This window comes from Rhinopithecus roxellana, chromosome 2 (genome assembly GCF_007565055.1).
Source record: "Rhinopithecus roxellana isolate Shanxi Qingling chromosome 2, ASM756505v1, whole genome shotgun sequence".
NCBI classification, from domain to species: Eukaryota; Metazoa; Chordata; class Mammalia; order Primates; family Cercopithecidae; genus Rhinopithecus; species Rhinopithecus roxellana.
Window position 1 is genome coordinate 182955814 of NC_044550.1, and position 25957 is coordinate 182981770.

The following is a 25957-nucleotide window of genomic DNA, read 5'->3' on the forward strand; positions in this document are numbered from 1 at the left end:
TTTTTTTTCTTACACACTTTTGCCATGCATGTAAAATATATGATTTGAAAAGCTGATTTAAGTTGAGCTTTGTGTTTTGTTATATTTTTCCACCCAGCAGGGAGAGAAGGGTGCTTTTGGAAAGGGACTGAAATTAGGAAGTATGAGTTCATTCACTTTGTGCTGGCAGCCCAGAAACTCTGGCTTGATGCCCTCAAGCACTGTGTCTGCAAGCTTCAATTGCTAGACAGAAGCCAAAAGGCCTTTTTAAGTATTGTCTTTTCTTTAGGCCCATCAATGGTGGTCAGGATTGTCCTGGTGTTAATTTTGAGTACCAACTTTGTAACACAGAAGAATGCCAAAAACACTTTGAGGACTTCAGAGCACAGCAGTGTCAGCAGCGAAACTCCCACTTTGAATACCAGAATACCAAACACCACTGGTTGCCATATGAACATCCTGACCGTGAGTAGTCTCCTGCTCTTCTCCCTGCTGTGTGGATGGTTACTCACAGTTTAAGCTTTGCCAGCACCAATCCCATGGACTCTTGATCCCTACTTGGTAACTTAGGAAACTTGGTGCTTATAGGAGTAAGTTCTCTTCGGTTTCTAAGAATAAGGCTAAAGTACCCTTTCTGTAAAGAGGTAAGAATTGTGCAATAGTTCCTGGCAAGCAGCACTATCACCATCACTGGTGAAAGACCAGTGGAAAGGAATGCCTGGGAGAGATGTTGGAATTCCTGATTCAACCAAAATCCCTCTACTAGGAAATACTTCTGGAATATTGTGATCTTTCCTTTCTGAACAACTAGAGAAAAATCTAGTACTTTGACAATTGAGTCAGGACCAAGAGAAAGATCATTATTTAATAACAAAAGATACCTTATAACCTTTTACTTTTGTACTATCAACTAGTTTAAAAAATACATTTGGAAATTTTCTTTTAATGTTTCACTTCTTACTTCTGAATTTTTGGTTAAATATGTCCAAGTGGCAACTTTTTGCCATACTTCTTATTTGAGTGAATGAAAGGAAATAGTCATGTGATTACATACACCACTGGGTTCAGTTCAAATCCGCCTTAAAGGAAAGAAGAATACACATAAGAATTCGAAGTTGCAATGCATTAAGAAGAAATGCATTATTTTTACCTATTTTGGTGAAGTGAGTTGCATCCTGTAAGAGACAAAAACTATGGTAGGTAATTGAGGCAAATCAGAGACATTCTTTAGTGCTCTAATACTACAAAAACTAAACTGGTTTCGAATTAAAATTTATGTAAGAGCTATGGTGAAATCTAGGGTTGCCGGGGGCAGTCCCGGTTTATCCCTGTTGTTCCTGCTATTACTAGAGCCCCTTTTCTAGTTTAGATGATAAATTATATGGTCACCTTAGCTAAAACAAATATGTCAGGTGTACATACTTTTCTCCTTACTCCTTATTTGTTTATACAGTATTCCTTTTGTTTTTGGGAAATCACATTGAAACTTTATATTTAAAAATAAAACAAACTATGCTGTTCAAACATTCCATTTTATGTAAATAGTTAATTTTATCCTCCATCTTATGCAGCCAAGAAAAGATGCCATCTTTACTGTCAGTCCAAGGAGACTGGAGATGTTGCTTACATGAAACAACTGGTGCATGATGGAACGCGCTGTTCTTACAAAGATCCATATAGCATATGTGTGCGAGGAGAGTGTGTGGTAAGTTCAAATTGCTTTCCCAAAGGCTTTCTACAGTATCTACGTTTACTGTCATTCATCTGCACATTTTTAATTTTTTAAACTATTTTATCTTTGAAATCACATTACAATAAGTGTCCATGAATAGTTCAATAGCTAAAATAAATTTGGGAGACATTATACTTTCTCAAATCAAACTTTGGTCACTGGCAGAATCAAGGTTTAAATAATTTTCCTAATTTCCAGCCAAATGCCTTTTCTAAGTAACTCTGAGGCCTCTAGGTTGGGAATACAAATTGGTAATGATGCATTTGCTTCGGATATTTCAGTAGCCATCTACTATTAAAATATAAGGTCTTTTTAAAAATAATCAGTGCTAAGTGTATTTAATCTTTTGTTGTAAAGATAATAAGACATCTCTCTCTCACCTTCTAATCAATACTAACTTTAAATGCTAAATTTCACATTAGAACAAAAGTTGTTGAGAAGCAAACGTGGTTTTTTTTGCTCCATTTAATCTCATGTTAAAAATGCATTTTATTTCTTGTGTTCATAGTTAAATTGATATGAAATTATCTTATTAACTGAAACACTGCTCCTAATGTATATTTCCTGTATACTTCAGCAAAACTGAAGTGTTGTATTAATGAGTCTAAAGTAATTGAACTTACATTTTCCTGAAAGTATAGTATGTTTTGTTCAGCTTTTACCTGCCACAGTACCTAGTACATTAAATGTATGTGTCCTTTATTTTCCCTGCCACCTTTCATCCCATACTTTTGAGTGCAGTAGTGTATTGTGTATCATTATTCTACAGTGATTTACATTAAGAACATGGCTTGGTTCAGAAAACCTTCAGTATTTCCCCGTTTCTTGGGAAAATGTAAATTCTTCCTGGTATTCAAGTCTTCTGCAGTCTGTTCCATGCAGATTTTTCATTGTTCTTTCCTTATCATGAAACACTAACCTTCCATTGGTCTAAATATGGGTTTAGATATTGACCTCTGAACCCACTTTCCATGAACATACAACCTCTCTGGCTTTGTTGTAACTCGTCTGCTCTCCTGAAATGCTTTTCCATTCTGTGTTTCTTTGGCCCCTGTGAAAGTCTTCACCACTCTTGTGAAGCTTTATCTCACATCCTAACGATCTTTTAAAGATTACACTAATATACAACTCACTATATTATACATCATCATAAATGTGAGAGCAGCAAGGGAAAAGCACTTACTGTTTTTTTGTCTCCTCAGCATCAGCTACATCTGTGCTCATTATATGTGTGTTTGATGACTATGACAATTTAAAATGGTGTAAATATTTCATTGGACTAGAGGAAATATATCCTTTATCACTTAGGGTACAAGGCATTTGATTTCCCCCTATTAAAAAAAAACTAAGGTATTAAAAATCATGACTACAGTGGCAGTTCGCTGTAAATTGGCTGACTGTGGGCCATGAAGGGTTCATCATTCTCTGGGATGTTGACAACTACTGGGCACATTAAAATTAGCCACATTTGACATCTTCTCTCTCCAGAAAGTGGGCTGTGATAAAGAAATTGGTTCTAATAAGGTTGAGGATAAGTGTGGTGTCTGTGGAGGAGATAATTCCCACTGTCGAACCGTGAAGGGGACATTTACCAGAACTCCCAGGAAGCTTGGTAAGAGGAGGTCTCTCGTGAATTTAGTATGCTTCTCTGTGATTTGTAGTTTTTGAAGCTTCTTCTTTCAGAAATGCAGCAATTTCTCTATAAACATCACCAAAATTTAGCTGCTGATTTATTGTTATTCAGATTACCTTTTAAGGAACTTAAAAACAAAACAAAACAGAAAAAAACTTTGAATGAATTCATACTCCGTAGTGTCAATGATGAAAAAAATACATACTAAATTTAGAAAAGAAACAAATAAAATCAGCATCGGTTATACTAGCTAGCCAAAATATGTATTTTATTTTGCATTTTTAATAAAATGCAGATTGAATTATTAGAATTGATGTTTATTTTGAATTCCTGTTGCACATAAATTATTGATCAGGAGTTTAAAAATTACAAAACTTTAGATACAACTTTTAAAGTATCACATTAGTTTTACTTATTTTAAAAGTGAACAGTTTTATCCTGTTTATAAATCTAGGAATCTTGGATCTGTATTTCACATAATTTTTAAAAATTTACTTTAAACAAAATTGAGGTACAACCAAAAACTAACCTGAGATGTAATTGCTCATGTCTGTAAATGTTTATGCTTGTTACATAGTCAATAACTTGGACTTAGACATACACTGAAGGTTCAAAGGCAGAACAAAAAGCTGTTGTCATACATCAAATAATAGGCAATATTATCCATAGTTTAATAATATTCATTGGAATTTTCATAAAAGATTTGTATACCAATATTTATTACTGAATAATTTCTTGAGTTCGTATCAGATATTCAGTTCTTCAATAAGGATTTATTGGGCAAATGTTTCTGGGATTTCAGCACTTAAAGATAAATTTGATGTGGTGTTTGCTTAAGAAGATTTTCATGTCTTCCAAAGAGCTGTTGGTATCTTATAAAATCATGAAAGTAAAACAAAAACAAAGAAATATGGTTTACATTAAGTATATTGTCATCAGGGTGATTTTTCCTTTTATAAAAAAGTCTTCATCCAAATGAAATAATTCTCTTAGTTTCTTGTTTTTACTCCCATTGTACCCCAGCTACCTAACTCAATTACTAGGAGACTATATTCTAATGTTTTTCTTGTTACTGATGTCTTTGCTATTCCTGTGTGATAAATTACTTTGTTTTATGCTTTGAAAATTGTTAAAAAGCAAATATTACTGTTTCTGATTGATTGCATTATTTTATTAAAGCAAAGAAATATAATTACATACATGTATTATGTTTCAGTGGAGTCAAATGTAATTTTCTTCATCTTGCTGTGAAATAATGTACTGTGCTTTCTTTATTCGAGTTACATTTTATTCTTTTCTTTTGGATGTAAAATAATTCATTTTGTTTTATTTCCACAGTGAATTAATGTAAAGAAAAGGTTTTTCCATGTTCATTCATTCTATATTATGTATAATATAAAGTATTGGTACTGTTTTTCAGATAGCTCAAACATTATGCTAAACTTGCAAATCAAGGCCAAAAGAACATTAGAAAATTTTCATCTGTCATACCAATTCAAACGGTTCAAAGATAATCTAACATCCATATCTTGGCACTAATATTGTCATCATAGTGATTTAATAGACTGATTAACCTTTTCCAACAGGAAAACATTTAAGCAAGAGGTGCCATAAAGAATTGAAGTTGCTGGAAAATGAAATCTGCAAGTATTCAACTTCAAATCATCTACTTAGCCTTACTTTCATGCTTAGTCTTACTTTCATTGACTATTAACAGTTTATTGGCATTATCTATTACAAATGCATTGTGACTTCAACACATAAACTTACAGAACATATTTTATATCTTGCCTAACAAAATATATGACTTATGAGATAGTCAATGAAACAACAAGACTTTGATAAACATGAACCCACCACTAATTAAAGACATTCTATTTAAGGGAAGACAAGAGGCGCTTTCACTTTACCCAAAGGAGCTCGTAATATTTCTCTTGCTGAAACAAGAGAAGCTAAAAACGTACTGGGTAAGTTGTAGCAAACTGCAGAAAGATGGGCATCCATAAATGGCATCAAGCTGTTTTGCTCTACTTGGCATCTTAAGCATGTTCCTTCTAGCCACTGTGTACTCAGACAAACATGGTACATTTCATGTGTTAGACTTTACCCCAGGCTAAAGTGCTCAACACCCTGATCCCAAAAGGACCACTTTATTTAGTTAGGACACTAATAAATATTGTGAAAAAGTTAGGTAAATCTATTCATAGGTATATATTATTGTACATATACAAATGGCAAAAACACTTTTTTTTCTTATTTCATCAATAATTGTGGATTGATAACTGCATTTCTGTTAATACTCTCCGTAGAATATGTACTGGATGTTTCATAATGTATTGAAGGTGTAGGTTACATAATCTTCTTATATTCATTTATTTATATGATAATAGATGTATAACATCTGTTCTAATTGACCTGACTATTGTCAGGTCATAATATTTATGATTTATGGGCATAATATTAATTCTAAATGACTGTAAGATAATTTTTAGGACATGTGATAACATCAACATAGTATGTGATATAGGACATTTACAGTAATAGGAATGATATATGATTTTAAAACCCAAAGCAACCAATTAAGCATATTGATTTTCTTATTTCTGGCTTAGGAGGTTTTGAGGTTAGGGTGCATATAAAGGCAATGCGTAACACAATTTGCACACATTTTCTAACTAAGTGGTTTAAAATCCACGTTGTCAATTTGGTTAAAATAGTCCCATCATAAAACTTGTCTAAAGCTTTAAAATTAATGCTGATCACAAGAAAAATGAAAGCACTGATTTTTCTGTTGTAACTCCTTTATAATAAAGAAGGCTTTAAATATGAAAATATTTTAATAATTAGAAGTTTATCTATCTGTACTTCCCTCTTAGACTTTTAAAATAATATGTAGGCAGATAACATATCCCAAAAAGTTCACCACTTAAGTGAACTTTCATTAAAAGTTGACTCCACTTGAAAAGGATGGTTTAGAAAACTAGAATCACACAGAGGGACACAGGAAAGTATAGTATTTGCCTGAATTGTTGTTGACATCATTTGAAGGTCAACACAAGATAAGTGACTAATACATTGGTAACAAGATTAACTTTTTTCCTTCTTTAATAAAAAAAAAAGTTTCCTCTAATTTCATGTTGGATGTCACAAAAGCTACCAATGCTTTGAAGTTAATTTCTGAAACTGCTTCTTTAAATTTATGGATGCCCTCTTCTGCATGCAGAAGCAGTAAGAATGTAGTGCTCAACTAACCATGGTTATTGCTTTTGTTTTCTTCTTTGCTTCCTACAATATTTACTACACATGCAAAGGGTACCTTAAGATGTTTGATATACCCCCTGGGGCTAGACATGTGTTAATCCAAGAAGACGAGGCTTCTCCTCATGTTCTTGGTAAGTGTTTCTGTCTGCTGGATCTGCTTCAACATGCACTGGAACATTGAAATGTCAAAGAAATCGTAAATATAGATCTGTGTATATGTACATACAGATATGTACATATATGTGCATACACATATGGAAGAATCAAAATCATACATAAATGCATTAATTGAATGTTATGTAGGTTTTTTTGGTCATTGCTCCCAACTATGCTTACTTTAAAATAAAAAATATTTAAAAATAGAGCTTTAATTTTTTATGGAAACTGGGGTTGGTTCCTAATTATATGAGGGAAAAAATCATTTGACAAGCTTATATTTCTTATACACTTTTTGCTCTGTAATAGGGGATAAGAAAATAAATATGTTAAAATCAACTAAATTAAGGAATGTCAGAAAAATTCATCATACTTATGTTGACAAATAAGTCCTGATATTTTGATTGATCCAATACTGTACATTGCCTTATTTTTATTGTATTTTACATTCTTTGAAAAGCAACCACAGGTGAATTTTAGTAATCTAATCTTAAATTATTCTAATATCTGACATGTGTCAGGTTTTTGACTGGCACATGCAGATCCATTTGCCACAGAGAGCTGATTATAATTTCCACAAGGATATTTTTTTTTTCTTTTATGAGAAGATTACATGGAAATGTCACTTTAAAGAGGTTTAAATTTAAATTGTATAGACAAGTGTAAACATAACTTTCCTATTCCTTGGCCTATAAGAACACTAAGATAATTTCCGAAACTAAGACATCACATATCAACTCCATGAGAATTTACAGCAAATCGTTTTATTTCAGTTGTGACTTTAAAACATGAATTGTTTTATGGTGTTTCATAGAATTTTTAAGCACATTTAAATTATGTTCACTACTAAATGTAATAATAGTCTAGCAGTCAGCTATAGGCCTTTCTCCAGTATTTAAAATTCCTTATTTTTCATCCTAGAATTCATATTAATGTCCTTGGAAAAAATAGACCAGTTTAAAGCCCAGGAGGAATAGATACATTTAATTAAAATTACTCATGTTTTCCACACATTTTCAATAATGGTAGTAACATGAAATTTTGCTTTCTAATATAACATTATATTCTGATAAATCTAAAATTTAAAATCCTAGTCATTATTTTGTACTCATTAAGCCAGCATTTTATTTAATTTTATAATATGTAATAAATGTATACTACATTAAGAATTCCATTAGCAGTAAGCAGCTTTTTCTAACTATATGAGTAGGTGATATGGCTCTGAAATTTTACAATCATGAGAACTAAATTGTTGGCCTGAAAAATTACTTCAACTATGTTGGATGACTATAAATATTTTGACCAACTTTTTAAAAAATGCAATAAATAAACGATCACATTATATGCTATCCTAGCATAAATTGTTTCTATTCATTATTGAAAAAGTAGCTGTCATTTTCAAAATATTCCCAGTTTTGTAAGGAAATATATAGGATAAATGATTTAGAAACTATTAACCTCTTTGACGATGTTTTCAAATGGGAATATTTGCAAACATTATTTTTGCCTATTTAACCATCTTGCCATATTTTTGACTAGTTAGGAATGCTTCATGAGAGTTTTGAATGCCTAATCAAGAGAATGGGAATAATATCGGAACTAACACCCATTTTGATTGCTTGCTACTAATAAAGAAATATGGTCATTGATTTGTAGAAAGGATATATGTGCTGTGAATCTTCAGCACTTAATATGATAAAATAAAATGTATGCTGGTTACTCATTTTTCTTCCTTTAGCTATTAAGAACCAGGCTACAGGACATTATATTTTAAATGGCAAAGGGGAGGAAGCCAAGTCGCGGACCTTCATAGATCTTGGTGTGGAGTGGGATTATAACATTGAAGATGACATTGAAAGTCTTCACACCGATGGACCTTTACATGATCCTGTTATTGTTTTGGTATGTGGCATTACGGGCTCATGGTATAGTTGGTTCAGCTTATTTTATAATTAATCTATCTGAAGACACTTTTACCTTGAACATTAAACGTACTTTGAACATTGAAAAATAAGTTGCCTTTTAAAATAATTCCATTTATCTTCCCCCCTATTCTTTGTGCAATATTTTCATGTAATTTATTGTATATATATATTATAAACTGAATAATGCAGCATTCTGATTTTTGACTTAAATAATCAGTTATCTTTTAAAGACAACACTGAAAGTAGATTTTTGTATTTACCCACATATTTACCATTTCGTATGCTTTTCATTCTAGTTTGTAAATCTAACGTTCCACCTAGTATCATTTACCTTCAGTATAAAGATCTTCCTTTAGCATTTCTTGTGGTGTGGGTGTATCGGCAAGTAATTCTCTCAGCTTTCAATGATCTGAAAATATCTTTATTTTCACCCTCATTTTTGAAGGATATCTTTACTAGATATAGAATCTGAGGTTGCTAGTTTTTTGTTTTTTTGTTTCCTTTTTTCCCTTCTTTCAACACTGTGTTTTTATGATCTAGCGAGTTCCAAGGGTTTGGGGGCTGAGCAAAGAAAAAGATATGGCCACAAGGTGGCAGTAGCACACACACACTTTATTTGAGCGCGGCCTCAGCCGGTTTGCAAGTGGGGCCACCACCCAGAGGACAGAAGGGCAAGGGAACTTCTGAGGAAGAGGGGAATCTGAGGTGGTGTATGTGCCTAGGTGGTGTCATTCAGCAGCAGCACAGCAGAGAGTCTGTGGGTCAGAGGGCTCCAAGGGAGGCAGCAACGTGAGGTCCTTATAGCCAGAAGGTCTTACTCATATCTAGCAGACGTTGGATGCAGTTTCCTATAGCTGTGCAAAGCAGGCAGTCCCCAAATGGCTAAAACTCCCTCATTTGGGCAGCATTAAAAACAATTGGATGTATGAAAGTTTGTATTTGGCAGCAGAGGGCTTTTGAGCTAACAGATCTCAGCCTCAGCCTGCTGTGAAGAAATAACCTAGGGGCCAATATACAGGAGCCCTCTTTTACTCATTTATACAGCACTTGCCTTCTAGAATCCATCATTTATGAAGAGAAGCCTCATTTATATCGCTGCACTGTGTGTAATGTGTCAGTTTTCTCTGGCTGCCTTTTAGGGTTTTCCTCTTCATCTTTTTGTTTTGTCTTGTTGATTTAGCAGTTTGACTGTGATACACTCAGTTTACGGTGTTCTTTGTATGTCTTATGCTTGGGGTTCAGTGAGAATCTTGGCTTTGTAGGTTGATGTTTTTGACGAAATTTGGGTAAATTTCCCATGATGTCTTCTCCTTCACTGTTTTTCCCAAACCATCACCCCCACCCCATCTTCCTCTTTTTTACTCCTAGGACTCATTTAAATTTGTTGAAATTGTTCCACAAGTCTCAGGCTCTGTTCATCCTTTTATAATCTTTTTTAAAATACATTTTTCAGATTGGATTATTCCTTTTGAGCTCTAAGTCTCTGTTTCTCTTATGTGATCTCCAGTCTGTCCTTGAGCCTATCCAGTAAATTTTTCGTATCAGATAGTGCACTTTTCTTTTCTAGAATTTCCATTTGGTTCTTTTTGTTGTAGTAATCATTTTTCGGCTGAATTTTTCATAATGTTCACTCATTACATCTAAGTTACCCTTTAAGTTCTGGGTCTTCATGTTGTCTATTTTTATTTTATGACTCACATTTCCTGCTTCTTTTTTTCTTGTACCCTCGACATTTTGGTAGATAAATTGTAAGGTGTCTGGTTTTGTTCTGGCAGGCAGTTAAGTTATTGTCAGATCATCCTGATCCTTTAAGGCCTGGTGTTATTCTTCCTTGCAGCTATTCTATTTTAGTGTTGTCCTTCTTCCCATGGTGTGGCCTTTCTTGGTGCTAGGCTTAGCCCTGCCTGGTTTTTGGTATCTCTGTCCCACTCCTAGCACCCCCCTCACCGTGGAGTGCCTGGTGTCTTGGCCATACACAGACCAACCCTCAGTCATGGACCCATGGAGATTTCTAGGTGATCTCTCTAAGCAGGCCCCTCTTCTTTAGTGCCCTGCTCTGAGGGTTCCAAACTCTAATCTAGCTCCTCTGCTCAGTCAGACGGCTGGACTGGGCTTGGGCTCCTCCTCTCTGTGTCAGGGTCCAGAACCTGGCCCTTTTCAGGAATAAGACCTGGCTTGTTTCTCTTCTTACAAGGATTGGTATCCTTTGTCATGTTATCCATTGCCAAAAAGAAAAAAAGTTTCTGCAAATATTTTGCCCAGTTGTACAGCTTTTAATATCAGGAAGGCAACTCCATTACTCCCTCATGGATGACAGCAGAAGACATCTACTTGATTTGAAATTTATTGTTAGTTTCTGTTTTATACAGAATTTTTATTTGTTGGATTTCCTATAAAATATTATACTAAAGTCAAATTGCTCCACTCAATTTTTAGTCTTTTTTCCTCTGAAAAGTAGTTCCCTTTTGAAATATCTGTTCGAATCTTTTGCCCATTGTTAAAGTTGTTATATTTTCTTTTTGTGGAGTTTTGAGAGCTCTGTGTGTATTCAAGTCCTCTGTGAAATACATGATTTGCAAATGTTTTCTTCCAGCCCATATGTTGTCTTTTCATTCTTTCAGTAGCTTCTTTCATGGAGCAAAATATTTTAGCTTTACCGAAGTCCAATTTATTAATGTTTTCTTTTGTGGATCAAGATTTTGGTGTTATGAAATTTTTTTGTGTCTAATCCAGCATCAAAACATTTTCTCCTACTTTTTTTGGTAACTGTCTTAGTTTACATTTAGGTATATGAATCACTTTGGGTTAATTTTGTATGAAGTATTAGGTCCTTATTTTTGCATATGGATGTCTATATTAGTTATCTATTGTTATAAAACAAATTACCCTCAAACTTAATAGCTAAACACAAACATACTTATAGTTTCCGTGCAGCATGTATCTGGACACCACTTAATTGACTAGTTCTGGCACAGAGCATCTGATGAGTTTGCTGTCAACTGTGGCTAGAGTCCTCTCAGAGCTTGACTGGGGGTTATCTGCTTCCAAGCTTAGTCACGTGGTTGCGAAAGGCCTCAGATGATTGTTACCCAGCTTTTCCATGTGGTGGGTAGCAGTCCATGATTCCTTGCCACCTAAGCCTCTCCATAGGATGTGTATACATCCTCACAATATGACACTGACTTCCACTACAGCAAGTGACTCAAGTGAGACAGAACATGGGACAGTGAAACCAAGACGGAATTCTCAGTCCTTTTTTACCTAATCTTAGACATATTTCTTAAACCACCACTATGTCTAGTTATTTTAGCACTATTTGTTAAAAGACTGTTCTTTCTCTATTAAAATACCTTTTCAATTATGTCAAAAATTAATTATACACATTTATATGGGTCTATTCTAGACTCTCATTCTGTTCCATAATAAAATATATATTAAAGTTTTATTTAGATTATTTTAAATATGAATGATTGGAGGCCAGAAGCTCTATTTCACGCTAATATAATTACTTTGTATTATTTTCCAGCAACATGAGTATCTGGCTTTAGAGACCTGATGCTTAACCATCATGATAGATGCTTCAAGACTTGCCCACTGATTATAATCTGACCACAGCAAGTGGTGTGGGCTAAAGGTACAAGAGGGAGATTTGTAGCTAGGAGACGAGGGTGTAGACAAGCAATGTTCTGTCATTATGACATTGCTTTTCCATTCTGAGTTCTGGAACATGGTGGCTAGGCTGTCTGGGGCAAAGAGAATTAGATATCTGGCTAGAGTGTAAGGGTTGTTCGAATGGTGCTTGATTTTTTAATGCTGCTTTAAAAACAAAGACAGAAAAAAGAGAATAAAAGCCAGATAACCAGATCCTCAACCCCCACTGGTTTTAGTATCACCTCATTTCTCAAACAAAAGGTAGTTGTAAACATGTAGTTTGGAATACCAATGAATTGCACTTTTCTCCCTTTGCATAATTAGTAAAATCCTATGAAAGCTACATGAAAATCAATTAATTTTTTAAAAGACAAATTTGCCCTGAACAAAATTAAAAGGCAAGAGACAAACTGAGAAAATATTTGCAACTCTTATTACAAAAAGGAATTCATATCTTTAGTGCACAGATTATTTAGGAGAGAAAAAATGTTTGTACAGTTCCAATAAAAACCAGGACAGTCATGCAATGTACAGTATTGAAAATATAAGTGAGTAATAAACTTAGGAAAATTAAACTTTATTAGTTATCAAATAAATAACAACTAAAATCGTGATATTTTTCCCATCCAATTAATGAAGATGAAAATTATGTAACATGTAGTGTCAAATGTCCACTTTCATACACTCTTGTTATTAAAATAACAATTGTTCAAACTGTTCTGGAGGACCATTCACCAGTCTATCGGAAGAACTAGGACTCTAAAGTGTTTGTTCCCTTTAGTCTACTAAGAAAAGCCAGACATCCCCAGAAAGTTGGGAAAATTTCTAATCAATACAAATATTCAAGAGTTACCACACACTTATTAACAATAATACATAACACTTTTAGGATTACAGACTATGCTGACATTTAAAAGTATATTTTCTTTTTTTTAACTTTTTTTGTACAAGTGCAATTTAGCTACATCAATATATTGCATTGTGGTGAAGTCAGGGCCTTCAGTGCATCCATCACTGGGGCAATGCATATTGTACCCACCAAGCAAGTTCCCATCATTCAACCCCCTTCCATTTCCCCTGACCCCTCTGAGTCTCCAATGACCATCATTCCACACTCCAAAAGCATGTTTTCAAAGAATATTTACTATCTTGAGAAATGTGCATGAAATAAACAAGGCCAGAAAAGTATATATGTCTGTACACACACACACACACACACACACACACGCACAATGTCTTGAGGAACTATCAGAGTAATAAAAGTGACTGGTTTTCTATAGTTTGGTAGAATTATGATTTTTTCCTTTTCTTTATATTTTTCCATAATGTATATATTTTCTGGAGGGAACATTACTATCTTTGTCATCAGAACAAAACATAACAAAACAATTTCCTTTGAAGACAATTTTAAAATGCATTAAAATTTTTAAATTTTAAATTTAAATTTAAATTTTAAATTTTAAATTTTAATTTTAAATTTTAAAATTTTAATCCTTTAATTTTAACTTTAATTCTTTACATTTAAAATTTAAAATCCTTTAAAAAGGAGATGGTATAATTTAAGGAAACCTACAGTGAATCTTATAAAGTTATTATGTTTATAATACAAACTCTTACCCCTCAGTGTATGTATTTTTTAATACTTTTGTGTTAAAAGTGTTATAGATATTTCATCTTCTTCTTAAACAGGGCACATGTGCACTATAGTTGACAGAAATAAAAACATTATAATTTTTGAAACTATTTGAAAGTTTTCAGTTTTAATAAGAGCAATATTCTGAAATATTTGTAATTTGACACTCAAAATGTAAAACCCTCAGGTGATTTACATATTGATTTCATGTGTATGTTAGATTATACCTCAAGAAAACGATACCCGCTCTAGCCTGACATATAAGTACATCATCCATGAAGACTCAGTACCTATGATCAACAGCAACAATGTCATCCAGGAAGAATTCGATACTTTTGAGTGGGCTTTGAAGAGCTGGTCTCAGTGTTCCAAACCCTGTGGTGGAGGTAACAATTGAACACATTTATTATATCAAAATGTAATGCATATAAAACCCAATCTTGCTTCTACCTTTATGGCTGTCTCTAATCGAGGTCAGAATCTGAGAAACACCAAACATAACCATCAAAACATCAATACAAAACATTTTTACTGAAAGAATCATCAAATAATAGGATTCCTTTCATAACAGTGACAGACTGTAAAATCTTCTTGTCCTTTTCTCTCAGGTCCTTTGTCTTGCATTACTGTACTGGTCCTCTTAATCACTTTATTCTTCCCAAACTCCAAAACTCTCCCAAATTCATTGTACTCTGCTCCTCACCTTTCTTCTTCCCTACTTTTACTTTCTATATCTCTCTGCATTTCTACCAGAGTTAATAATAAAAGGGCTATTGGTTGCATGACTGTGTAACTGACTATGCTATATATTTGAAACCAGATACTGTTCTAAATGCTTTATATATCAATGCATGAATACTCACAATGGCCCTATGCAGTTGGTATTATTGTTACCTCTGTTAAAGTGGTAGCAAAACTGAAGGACACACAAGATAATTTCCCAGAGCCCATAGGATTCAAACCCAGATAACCTGGCTTCTGAACACATGCTCTCACTCACTGCACTGTGCTACCTCCGTTCCCTTTCCAGAGTCCATTAAGCTGGACTTAATGTTTCTCAATTTCTCCCATCATCCGTTCCTCTAGTTCTAAACAAGTGCTCCATTACCAATTATCTCCCATGGGCAGGAGAAAGCAAGAGGCTGTTACAAAAATGTCAACAAATAATTGAGAACAAAATTTGTATTAGGCAGTGCTTGTGTAAATTATTTATTTTATAATTTTAAGTTCAAGGCTGTATTTCTAAAGTGTTTTCTTGAGGGAGGCATTCAATAGTTAATTATTTTAAATGACATCTCTTTATCCATTACAAGATGCCCATTTAATTTGGACCCTCCCTTCTGCTGTACTCTCAACATTTACTTGGTCACAACATTTGTCAGATATACCTTCTTCATATCTACCACATCTATTCCTTCTTCACCAGACTCCAGTCACCACTTTGGGAGGGACGATTATTGCAATAGCCTTTTAACTAGTCAACTAATATTGATGTTCTTCTCTGCCTTAATTTATAGGGTAATTTTTCTTGAATGAATGCATGAATGAATGGTAAAATTATATTATTTCCCAGATTAAAATCTTTCAGTCTTCTAATATGTTGTCCTGAAGACACAACATCACTTTATGCAGCATTCTTTCTAAAAGTGAATCACTTGAATCTCATCATTAGAACACAATTAAACAGACCAAATTGTAGAACATTTGATAAAACAAATGGTTTTTAAATTTCAAAAATAGTAAATGCCATAAGACAAAAAGAGATTCAGTAATTATTTCTGATTGATGGAGGCTACAGACATAACAGTTAAATGCAACATATGATGCTTGACTGGAAAAGGATTGCCATAAATAACATGATAGGGACAACTGAACATTTTGGAATAGGTCTGTATGTTAGATAATAGCATTATGTCTATGTTAAATGTCCTCATTTTAAGAATGATATTATAGTTATATAAGAGAATGTACTTCTGAAATCTGTGCTTAAATATTTAGGAGTGACGGATCAGGATATCCTCAACTTTCAAATGGTTCAGCAAAATTATATGTATATTTACACACATACGCATTTATAAAGAAATACAGCAAATGTGGTGACATAGTCACAAAATCAATCTAGATGCAAGGTATACAAATATTTGTTGTATTTTCTTACAACTTTTGGATAGGTTTGAATTTTTTCAAATATATATACATAATTACAAATATAAAAGTTGATGTTTGAGAGACCCTCAGTAACGCCCTATAACCTTCACAATAATGTCCAAGAACTTGTAAGACACTGAAGGCTTTCAAGATCTGATCCTTCCCTACCTCCTGCCCTCTTCAACCATGATACTTCAGCTTTCTGAAGAAACCACAGTTTTTCATATGTTATTTCCTTTGCTTGGAGAATAATTCTGCTTCATTTCCATTACCCCATACTATTTGAACTTCAATATTCTGCTGAAGGAAAGTACTGATCCTCCAAGCTTTCCCCTCCCCTCCTCCAAGTTACAGATCTCTTCCCTCTGTGTTCCTTTAGTGCCCTCTACTGTAAGTTATTTACATAGTTTTCTAAAAGCCTATGTCACTAGATATTGTCACAGTGGTTTTCATATCTATCTCTCACACTAGACTGTATATTTAGAGTCTAGGTCTTTAACAAGCATGCAGTTGCAATATTTATTAAATGTATTCTTTGAAAAGCTAAAAGTTTTTGTTTATTTAATGTTCTTTGGGACCTTCAGCACCTATTGAAGTGCCAAATTGTATACACTCAATACATATTTATTGAATGGATGAATAAATGTATGAATGAGTGAGTGAATAATCAAGTAACTAACAGCATGAATAAGTGATTAAATCCAAAGAAATTTATTTCCTTTTCCAGGTTTCCAGTACACTAAATATGGATGCCGTAGGAAAAGTGATAATAAAATGGTCCATCGCAGCTTCTGTGAGGCCAACAAAAAGCCGAAACCTGTTAGACGAATGTGCAATATTCAAGAGTGTACACATCCGCTGTAAGCATTTATTTTAACTATCGTATCTGTAGGTCAAAATCAGGACTTCACTGCCTTTAGCTCTTTTTAGTTTTGATTTTATTTTCAGTCAAAGCTCTATATATACATGGTTTAAATAGTCAAGTCACTTCACAGGAATTATATAAAGCTCAGTTCTGTGCCTTTCACCACATTCTTGTTCCTCAAAAACAACCACTTTCAACTGTTATATTTATTTCGATATTTGGTAATTACTTGTTTCCTTCTCTCTAAGTCAAATGTTTTTCCTTCTATTCCTTGACTTTTTTGGGAGGTAGGTTAGACATTATACATTGAATTTTCACTGTGAAATGTGAAGATTGTATTATTTTATGACCACTCTGCAAATGCACACCCAGAGGCCACACTTTCTCCTTCCCTGCTACTCCCGTTGCTGACCTAACATACCTTTTACTGATCGCAATATTCAGGGTTTATATTAACATGTATCTCTCTTAATACCTGAGTCACATAGCATGCACATTATTATGGTTTCTTTCTTGTAACGTTTCTTCCAGAATAAGTGCATATTTTGATTTTATGTATTTGATCTTCTACTACTTTTCTGTAATTCATTCCCAAACTCTCTTTCTCAGTATCAATCCCCTCAAAATACTAAACATCCAAATATCCTGTCACTGTAATCTCCATAGAAACAGAAGAATCTTAGAGAACAGAGTTCTCTGTGTTCCAGCTCCAGCTTGGACTTTTTACCAGCTTTCATCCTAGGGTTTCCTTTCATCATCCTCCTTGGAATTCCTACTACCTTTCTCTTCTGTGGGATTTCCTGTTATTCCAAACTATATATCATCCCTAAGACTCAGAAATATTGTTCTATTATTATCTACACTCAAGTGTTGCTGTTGAAAAGTTGGTTGCCATTCTGATTCTCAATTCTTTCTCTATGACCTTTCAATGTCTTTCAAAGTTTGTAGGACCGTCATTTTATTCCTACCGTCCTGAAATCCCAGTGATGAAATTGACTTGGTGCTCATTTTTACTCATCATGGTGCTGTGTACTTGTAGAGATTTTTGATTAAAAAATAAAAAATGTATGTTTTTATGGGGTACAGTGTAATGTTTTGATGGATGCATACATTGTGGAATGATTAAATTCAGCTATTAACCAATCTATCACATCACATACTTATCATTTTTCGTGGTGCAGACATTTAAAATCTGCTCTCCTAGCAATTTTGAAATATCCATTTCATAATTACTATTTTTTTTTTTTTTTTTTTTTTTTGAGATGGAGTCTTGCTTTGTCTCCCGGGCTGGAGTGCAGTGGCTGGATCTCAGCTCACTGCAAGCTCCGCCTCCCGGCTTCACGCCATTCTCCTGCCTCAGCCTCCAGAGTAGCTGGGACTACAGGCGCCCGCCACCTCGCCCGGCTAGTTTTTTTTTTTTTTTTTTTTTTTTTTTTGTATTTTTAGTAGAGACAGGGTTTCACCGTGTTAGCCAAGATGGTCTCGATCTCCTGACCTTGTGATCCGCCCGTCTCGGCCTCCCAAAGTGCTGGGATTACAGGCTTGAGCCACCGCGCCCGGCCCATTTCATAATTATTAACCATAGACACTATGCTGTTCAGTAGATCTCAAAAACATATTTCTTCTAACTGAAACTTTGTACCCCTTGACCAACATCTCTCCATTACTCCTTCACCCTCACCCAAGCCCCTAATCACCACCATTCTAGTCTCCACTTCTATGAGTTCCACTTTTCTAAGTCCACATATGGAATCTAGAAAATAAGTGAAGGTCACATGGTATTTGTCTTTCTGTGTCCGACTCATTTCACTTAGCATAACTTCCTCCAGTTTCATCTGTATTGTGGCAAATGACACAAACTTTTAAAAATATAAAATGGATATCTTTCATCTCTGGAAGATTTTCTCGTATTTTTTTTTTAATTCTCCTGTGTTCTTCAGTGTTCTTTCTTTCTGGGACATTTGTAACTTGGGTTTTCTCTCCTATTGTTCATTGTTGCACTTGCTGAGCCTTTCATTTTTGCTCTGATATCATCAATATTCAAGAGCTCTAGGTATTTCTTTTTGAGGCATTTGATTTTTATTTCACAGATGCAATATATTCTTTTATCTCTTCTGGAGTATCAAGGATTCATTCCCTGTTTCTAAATAATTTATTTTGAGTTCTTTTCTTCCATTTCTCCACACCCACTCCACCTCCATCATTTACGTTAGAGGATTTCCATGTGGTAATCCTGGGATGTTCATACGTATATAAAAATGCAGGGTTTAGAATGCTGATTAGAAGTTTGCCTTATAGTCATAGCTGGTGGGCTCAACTATAGGGTGATCTGACTCAGCCATTTTATTAAAAGGCCCTCAATTAATTGTATATTTAGGGCTTTTCTTATAAAATAGATTCCATAGAGCAGAATCAATCTCTTCCTAAGGAGTGTAAGCCAGTTTAAATGCTGTTCTGGAAATGTTATGTGTATAGGTGTCTAAAGCGATCTCACCACATCACAGATGGATTTTTACATAATCTTCTGTTTTTACTATGGTTTCTTTCTCTCTTGATCGTGCCTATTGTATCCAGCTAAGTCTGGTTCACATTCTACAGAGGATAATAAACCTCATGTCTTCTGCATTGGAGGAGGGCAAATCACCCTCTATGGTTAAGAATCAGAGGGTCTAATTGCTTCCAAACAGACTTTTCATTAGTTCTCCTGCTTTTGGTCTTGGCTTCACCCTTGTTTTCACAGCTCACACTGTATCTAAGGCCTCTAATCCCTAAATGTTTCTAAAGTTCTACAGTGCAAGTCAGTTTGCTCATCACCTTATACTGCTGAGTTGGACTTCATTCTTCCTAATCTGCTGAGTTAGTTTCCATATGTCCATCTATTTTCTAGGTTCCTAAATTGTGTTGTTGTGACTTCCTCTCAAATTTCTTTGTCTTTCTAGATTTATAACATTTTTGTCATTTACTTTCATTCTGAGATCTTAGGAGGGAATGGAGGTAATCAGAAGTTACCTGTATCTGTGAAGTATATTTGTCTTCAAAAGAGACTCATCATTGAGGTCTTCAAAATTGAGCAAAATTCCTCAGTCCAGTTGTCATGATACATTTTACCGCCAGTTTGACAAGCTAAAGCAGTCTTAAACTGTGAATACCAAAGATTGCCAAGGTTTTAGCATGGTTATATTTTGGTGCCTCTTATATATGGAGAGAAAAAAAAAATTGCAGAGGGAAAGTAACTTTGGAAAAGGCAAAGTTAATTTTAGCCTGAATTACATACAGACAGATTGCATAACCAGATGGAATCAATGGTGACAGCCCTTTGGGACTTGGTAACCATGTGTACTGGAGAACTGTGTGTAATGTCGTATCCACAGCTGATTTGGAAAGTGCTTGGGACACTAACACTAGAATCTGGGAATGTCCCCTCGTAAATATTTTGGAAAATGCCTCTGGAAATACTGCTATCAGGTGCATTTGTGTGAACAGTTTTTACCCAGCCCCAATGCATACCACCCTTACCTCTTGTCAGGCCCAGTAAGGGTTAATCAGAAGAACTGCATTATCCAAATGATATAGATATGTCAGGTAGCCTTCATAGCAACAACTGTAGAAATAAAACCGTCATATCAGTTAAAATATTTAAACATGAGTGAGCTCTCTAGATTTCATAAAAATGTGCCCTCTTCCAACCCAGAAGAAAACATGAGGTTTACCCTCTGTAGAATGTGAACCAGACTTTTAACTGTGTATAATAGACATGATCAAGAGAGAAGGAAACCATAGTGAAAACAGAAGGTTATGTAAGCAAATCGTAAGTGTGTCTTAGCAAGCATTAGATGGATTCTGTTTTAAAAATTCACTGTCAGATGTTTAACACTGTTAGAAAATATGACTGAGAGTGAGTTGGTGCTATCCTTGAAAACTGCCTTCATGCCTGAATCTATAGAGCAACTTTAAGATGAGTTTCAGAAACCCTCTGTAGATCATCCTTTTCGGAAAAGAGAAGGTTTCAGCATCACTGAGAAGCAGGAAAAAAAAAAATTAGTAGGGCATTAAAAGTTTCAACCTGCTATTGCTAAAAAGTGATCCGTTATATCCGTCTTTCTGAAACCACTTCCTGAACTGCAGTGTGCCCACTAGGTTGCAAGTCACTCAGAGAGCAGAAGAGTCTAGGCTTTGCGGGTGGGAATGTGTGCACTATACATACCAGTGGTAATTTCAGTGTTAAACCCCCGCACCCACAGCTGGGTAGCAGAAGAATGGGAACACTGCACCAAAACCTGTGGAAGTTCTGGCTATCAACTTCGTACTGTACGCTGCCTTCAGCCACTCCATGATGGCACCAACCGCTCTGTGCACAGCAAGTACTGCATGGGTGACCGTCCCGAGAGCCGCCGGCCCTGTAACAGAGTGCCCTGCCCAGCACAGTGGAAAACGGGACCCTGGAGTGAGGTAGGTGTGTGAATTCTGAGCATGCATATGTAAAGTGTGTGTGTAAGCATGTGTAGATATTTTAATTTGGCTTAAACATCAGTTAGGCTTTGTGTGAACTGAGAAACAACTGCATATTTTGTAATTACCTGGAGCTATTAGGAAAAATTAATGCTTTAAAACAGTACCTGCACTTACGTTTAGTTGGTAGGGGCAAACCATGTTTATGTGTTTCATAACATAGAGAAGAAGTCTGATAGATGACTGTTCTTTTGTCCAATATTTTTGTTGACTTCCCTGTTCCTTCAGGATAAATTCCAAACCCCTGATACTGAATGCAGGGCCCAGCACCATTTTGCACCGCACGAACTCCTTTTATTCTTTCTTCATTCCTACTCTTTGTCCCAGTTCGAGTAAACTTCCCACTGCTCCAAACAGACCATGCTTGTTTGAGCCTCCTACCTTTCAGCTAACTTGGACTCCCCCTCCTCCTACCTGATAATTTCTCCTTCTCCACCAAAGCTCGTCTCCATAGTCCTAATGACCATCTTCCAGGTGGTACCTTTCCTGGCAGTTCCTCCTCTACATCTGAAAGGCAGTGCAACTTAACTTTACCATGCTGTTCATGACAGAGTATTATAACTCTGATTCTTGAATCTGTATTTGCCACTAGTACACACATTTCTCAAAAATAGTGTGCCTGGTTTCCTCAGTACTCAGCTAGTGCTTAGCATACCTGTCCAGATGATGTTTGTTTGTTAATTGGCTGACTCCATGTTGCACTGTCAGCTATTACCACCTGTCTTAGATATTTCTAAAGATTCAAAATAAGAAATCTTGGGGTCATAGGAGAATCATTTATAGGAGGAAAGGGCATCAAAAATCAGACAGGAAACTAATGAGGAAGTGGAGAGTAAACCCAGAAAGGAAGAAACAAGCAAGTTGTCTTATCTATTTCTTGCTGCTTTAACAGAATATCATAGATTGGGTAATTTATAAAGAACAAAAGTTTATTTGGCATATAGTTCTGGAGGCTGCGAAGTCCAAGGGTATGGCACTGGTATCTGAAGAGGGTCTTCCTGTAGCTGAAGGCATCACATGGCAAGGAAGCATGCAAGAGAAACACAGAAGATCCTTCTGTCAGGAGCCCATTCCTGCAATAACTAACCCATTCTCAAGATAATAGCATTAATCACCTCTGCCCATAAATCACCTCTGAGAGGTCCCACCTCTTACAGGTCCCTCTCAACATTGTTACAGTGGCAGTTAAATTTCAACCTGAGTTTTGGAGGGGACATTCAAACCATAATACAAGTACAGGTCACCAACATAGGACCGTAATGCTAACTCATATCAAAGTCTCAGTAGAAGTCCCTCCTCCATAGCACCTTCCTAGGGCCATTGCATGGACGTTTCTGAGCTTAGTTTTGGAGCAGTAAAGATTTTCATTAGAGAAAAGAACTTAAGAACATGGAATAATAGTAGTTCCAAGGACGCTGAATTAACCATCCGAGGCAACTTATCAGTAAATTCTGCCATCTGTAAGAAAGAAGAAGTGGGGACCTTCAATACCATCATTGGGTCCCTGAGAACAGACATCATCAACATTGTTTTTAGAAACTACAGCAGATGTTAACATTGTTATTAATGATGGCTTCTTTCGTAGGGAATGCTTACTAGGTACCAGGCATTTTGCTACTGCTTTATACACATTGTTTCCTTTGCCTTCATTTGGTCCTAAAACAATCTTATAAGGTGAGTATTATTATCCCAGCTTTCCACCAGATAAGGAAGTTGAATCTTATATAGAAAAAACAATGTGCCTAGGCCAGTAAATAAGGGAGTCAGAATATAAACTCAGTGGTATCTATCTTCAAAACCACTGTGCAGCATCACTTAATAGAGAACGAACTCTAGATCTGTGTGTGTGTGTGTGTGTGTGTGTGTGTGTGTGCATGGTCTTGGTGGAATAAATGTCTGTAACCACAGCCTTTGTCTCTGCAGTGTTCAGTGACCTGCGGTGAAGGAACAGAGGTGAGGCAGGTCCTCTGCAGGGCTGGGGACCACTGTGATGGTGAAAAGCCTGAGTCGGTCAGAGCCTGTCAACTGCCTCCTTGTAATGGTAGGTGTCACACCAATTGACTTCACTGCTCTGATGTTTTTAAACCTCAAAAAGCAGAATTTCCTTTTGAGAGAAGTTATAGAATTTATATTCGTTTACTGATAAATAACCAAAGGAAAACACCTGTGAAATATTAGTCCAATTCAGTTCTTTAAGATCAGCATTTGAGGCAATGTCCTACACTTTTTAATTATCATGACCACTATAGCCCTGCCATTTCTGGCTGGTGACGTTGGGGTGAGGGCTGTGCTATGTATATGTAACATCTATCAATTTGTGTTGCTCATAGGAACCACTTAATTTTTCCTTGTTATATTTAACTATAACTTCACATCTTTATTAAAAGGCATAATTTTGCAACGGTTTTGAAATATTTTACTAAAATTATTCAATTTTGATGTGTGGGTAATGTCTCTCAACTCTAAAGCCATTTCCAGTAACTGTCTATCCATAGAGTAACTTCAGACAGACACCTTGCACGTAGGATAAAATTAAGCATTTGCCTGACCTACCAACTTGCTCTATGGCAAAAGCAGGGTTTATTGTCTTTATTCAGTCAATTTGCTATTTTAAAACAGCAAAATGGGGCCAGGTGCGGTGGCTCACACCTGTAATCCCAGCACGTTGGGAGGCTAAGGTGGGTGAATCACCTGACGTCAGGAGTTCAAGACCAGGCTGACCAATATGGTAAAACACTGTCTCTACTAAAAATACAAAAATTAGCTGGGTATAGTGGAGCATGCCTGTAATTTCAGCTACTTGAGAGGCAGGGGCAGGAGAATCGCTTGAACCCAGGAGATAGAGGTTGCAGGGAGCTGAGATCATGCCACTGCACTCCAGCCTGGGTGACAGAGTGAGACTCCATATCAAAAAATAAGTAAATAAAACAAGCAAAATGTATTGGATCGTTTCTGTCTCTATCACTGTCTCCTTCTGCCTCCATTTCCATAGCTCTCTGTCCACATCTGTCTCTATCCTGCACTTGCTCACCTGTGTCTCCATTTGCGCTCCTCTGTCTCTCTCTTATTTTGGGTGTCTGTCTTGCTCTGTTTCTGATGAGCTGTCACCTGCTGTGTGTATGTGGCTCACTTTCTGTGTCAGTCACGCATGCTTTTTCTAGTCCTTACTCTTTCTTCTTGCTCTCCTTTCCTCTCCCTGTCCTAGTCTCCGTGGCTCTACCTCCTGTCATTCTTTTTCCCTCTCATCATCTCTCTCCTCCTGCCTCTTCCTGTCTCTTCCCCCTCTTTCCTTATTCCGTGTGTTTGTTTCTCTTTCTCTCCCATTTCCTCTTTCTCAGTGTCCTCCCGTCCACCCTCTCCCTTTCTTTCTTTATCCTTCCCTTCCTGTCCAACTTCGTGTGTCTGTCTCTGTTTCTCCATCTCTTCCACCTCTCTTTCTCTCTCTCTCTCTCTCTCTCTCTCTCTCTCTCTCCCCCCCCCCCCGTCTCTTATCTCCTCCATTGCCTTAGTCTGTTCTAGCTGCTATAACAAAATACCTGAGACTGCGTAATTTATTTAAAAAAAAAAATTATTGCTCAGAGTTCTAAGTCTAGAAGCCCATGATCAAGGCATCAGCAGATTTAGTGTCTGGTGAGGGCTTCCTAGATGGTGCCTCGTTGTTCTGTCCGCATGTGGTGAAAAGGGCCAAGGAGCTCCCTTGATTATCTTTTATAGGGCACAAATTCCATTCATAAGCACCTCACTCTGATAGCCTAGTCACCTCCCAAAGGCCCCACCCTGTTAGTACCATCGCCTTGAGGATTGGGTTTCAACAAAGGAATTTTGGGGGCACACATTCAGACCATACCCACCTTTTTCCTCTCCTTCTTACAGCTCTTTTTCTCTACTCCTCCATCTTCCACTCCTTGTGTCTGTCTCTTTCTCCTCCTTTCTCTTCCTAGCCCCTCCACTGACCTGTCTTTTTCTCTTCCTGTCTCATTTTCTCTCGCCAAGTCTCTCTCTCACTGCCCTCATCTGTTTATTGCATTCTCTCTTCCCTTATGTTTTCTTCTCCTCCCTTGTTTTCCTAGCCCACCCATCCGCCTCCACCACAGTCTTTCTCTTAAATGCAGTTCTGCTAAATCCATGCCAGTGCACAAATGTGGACATTGTTTTCACACATTAAAAGACTCAAGACTAAAGAAGTTGCTTTGGGCCGGGTGCAGTGGCTCAAGCCTATAATCCCAGTACTTTGGGAGGCCGAGACAGGCGGATCACGAGGTCAGGAGATCGAGACCATCCTGGCTAACACAGTGAAACCCCGTCTCTACTAAAAAAAAAATACAAAAAACTAGCCGGGCGAGGTGGCGGGCGCCTGTAGTCCCAGCTACTCGGGAGGCTGAGGCAGGAGAATGGTGTGAACCCGGGAGGCGGAGCTTGCAGTGAGCTGAGATCTGGCCACTGCACTCCAGCCTGGGCAACAGAG

At 36.2% G+C, this 25957-nt stretch overlaps 1 protein-coding gene across 1 annotated transcript in view; it reads left to right on the forward strand.

The window, feature by feature from the left end:
• The window catches only part of ADAMTS3 (ADAM metallopeptidase with thrombospondin type 1 motif 3), a 292144-nt gene that overhangs the window by 260153 nt on the left and 6034 nt on the right, over positions 1–25957 (forward strand). Inside the window, exons 13-21 of the mRNA XM_030917550.1 lie at positions 269–444; positions 1551–1684; positions 3200–3323; positions 6656–6736; positions 8500–8663; positions 14191–14356; positions 16846–16978; positions 21225–21432; positions 23416–23533. Of these exons, the coding sequence (XP_030773410.1) occupies positions 269–444; positions 1551–1684; positions 3200–3323; positions 6656–6736; positions 8500–8663; positions 14191–14356; positions 16846–16978; positions 21225–21432; positions 23416–23533 (1304 nt within the window). The remainder of the gene's footprint in view (positions 1–268; positions 445–1550; positions 1685–3199; positions 3324–6655; positions 6737–8499; positions 8664–14190; positions 14357–16845; positions 16979–21224; positions 21433–23415; positions 23534–25957) is intronic.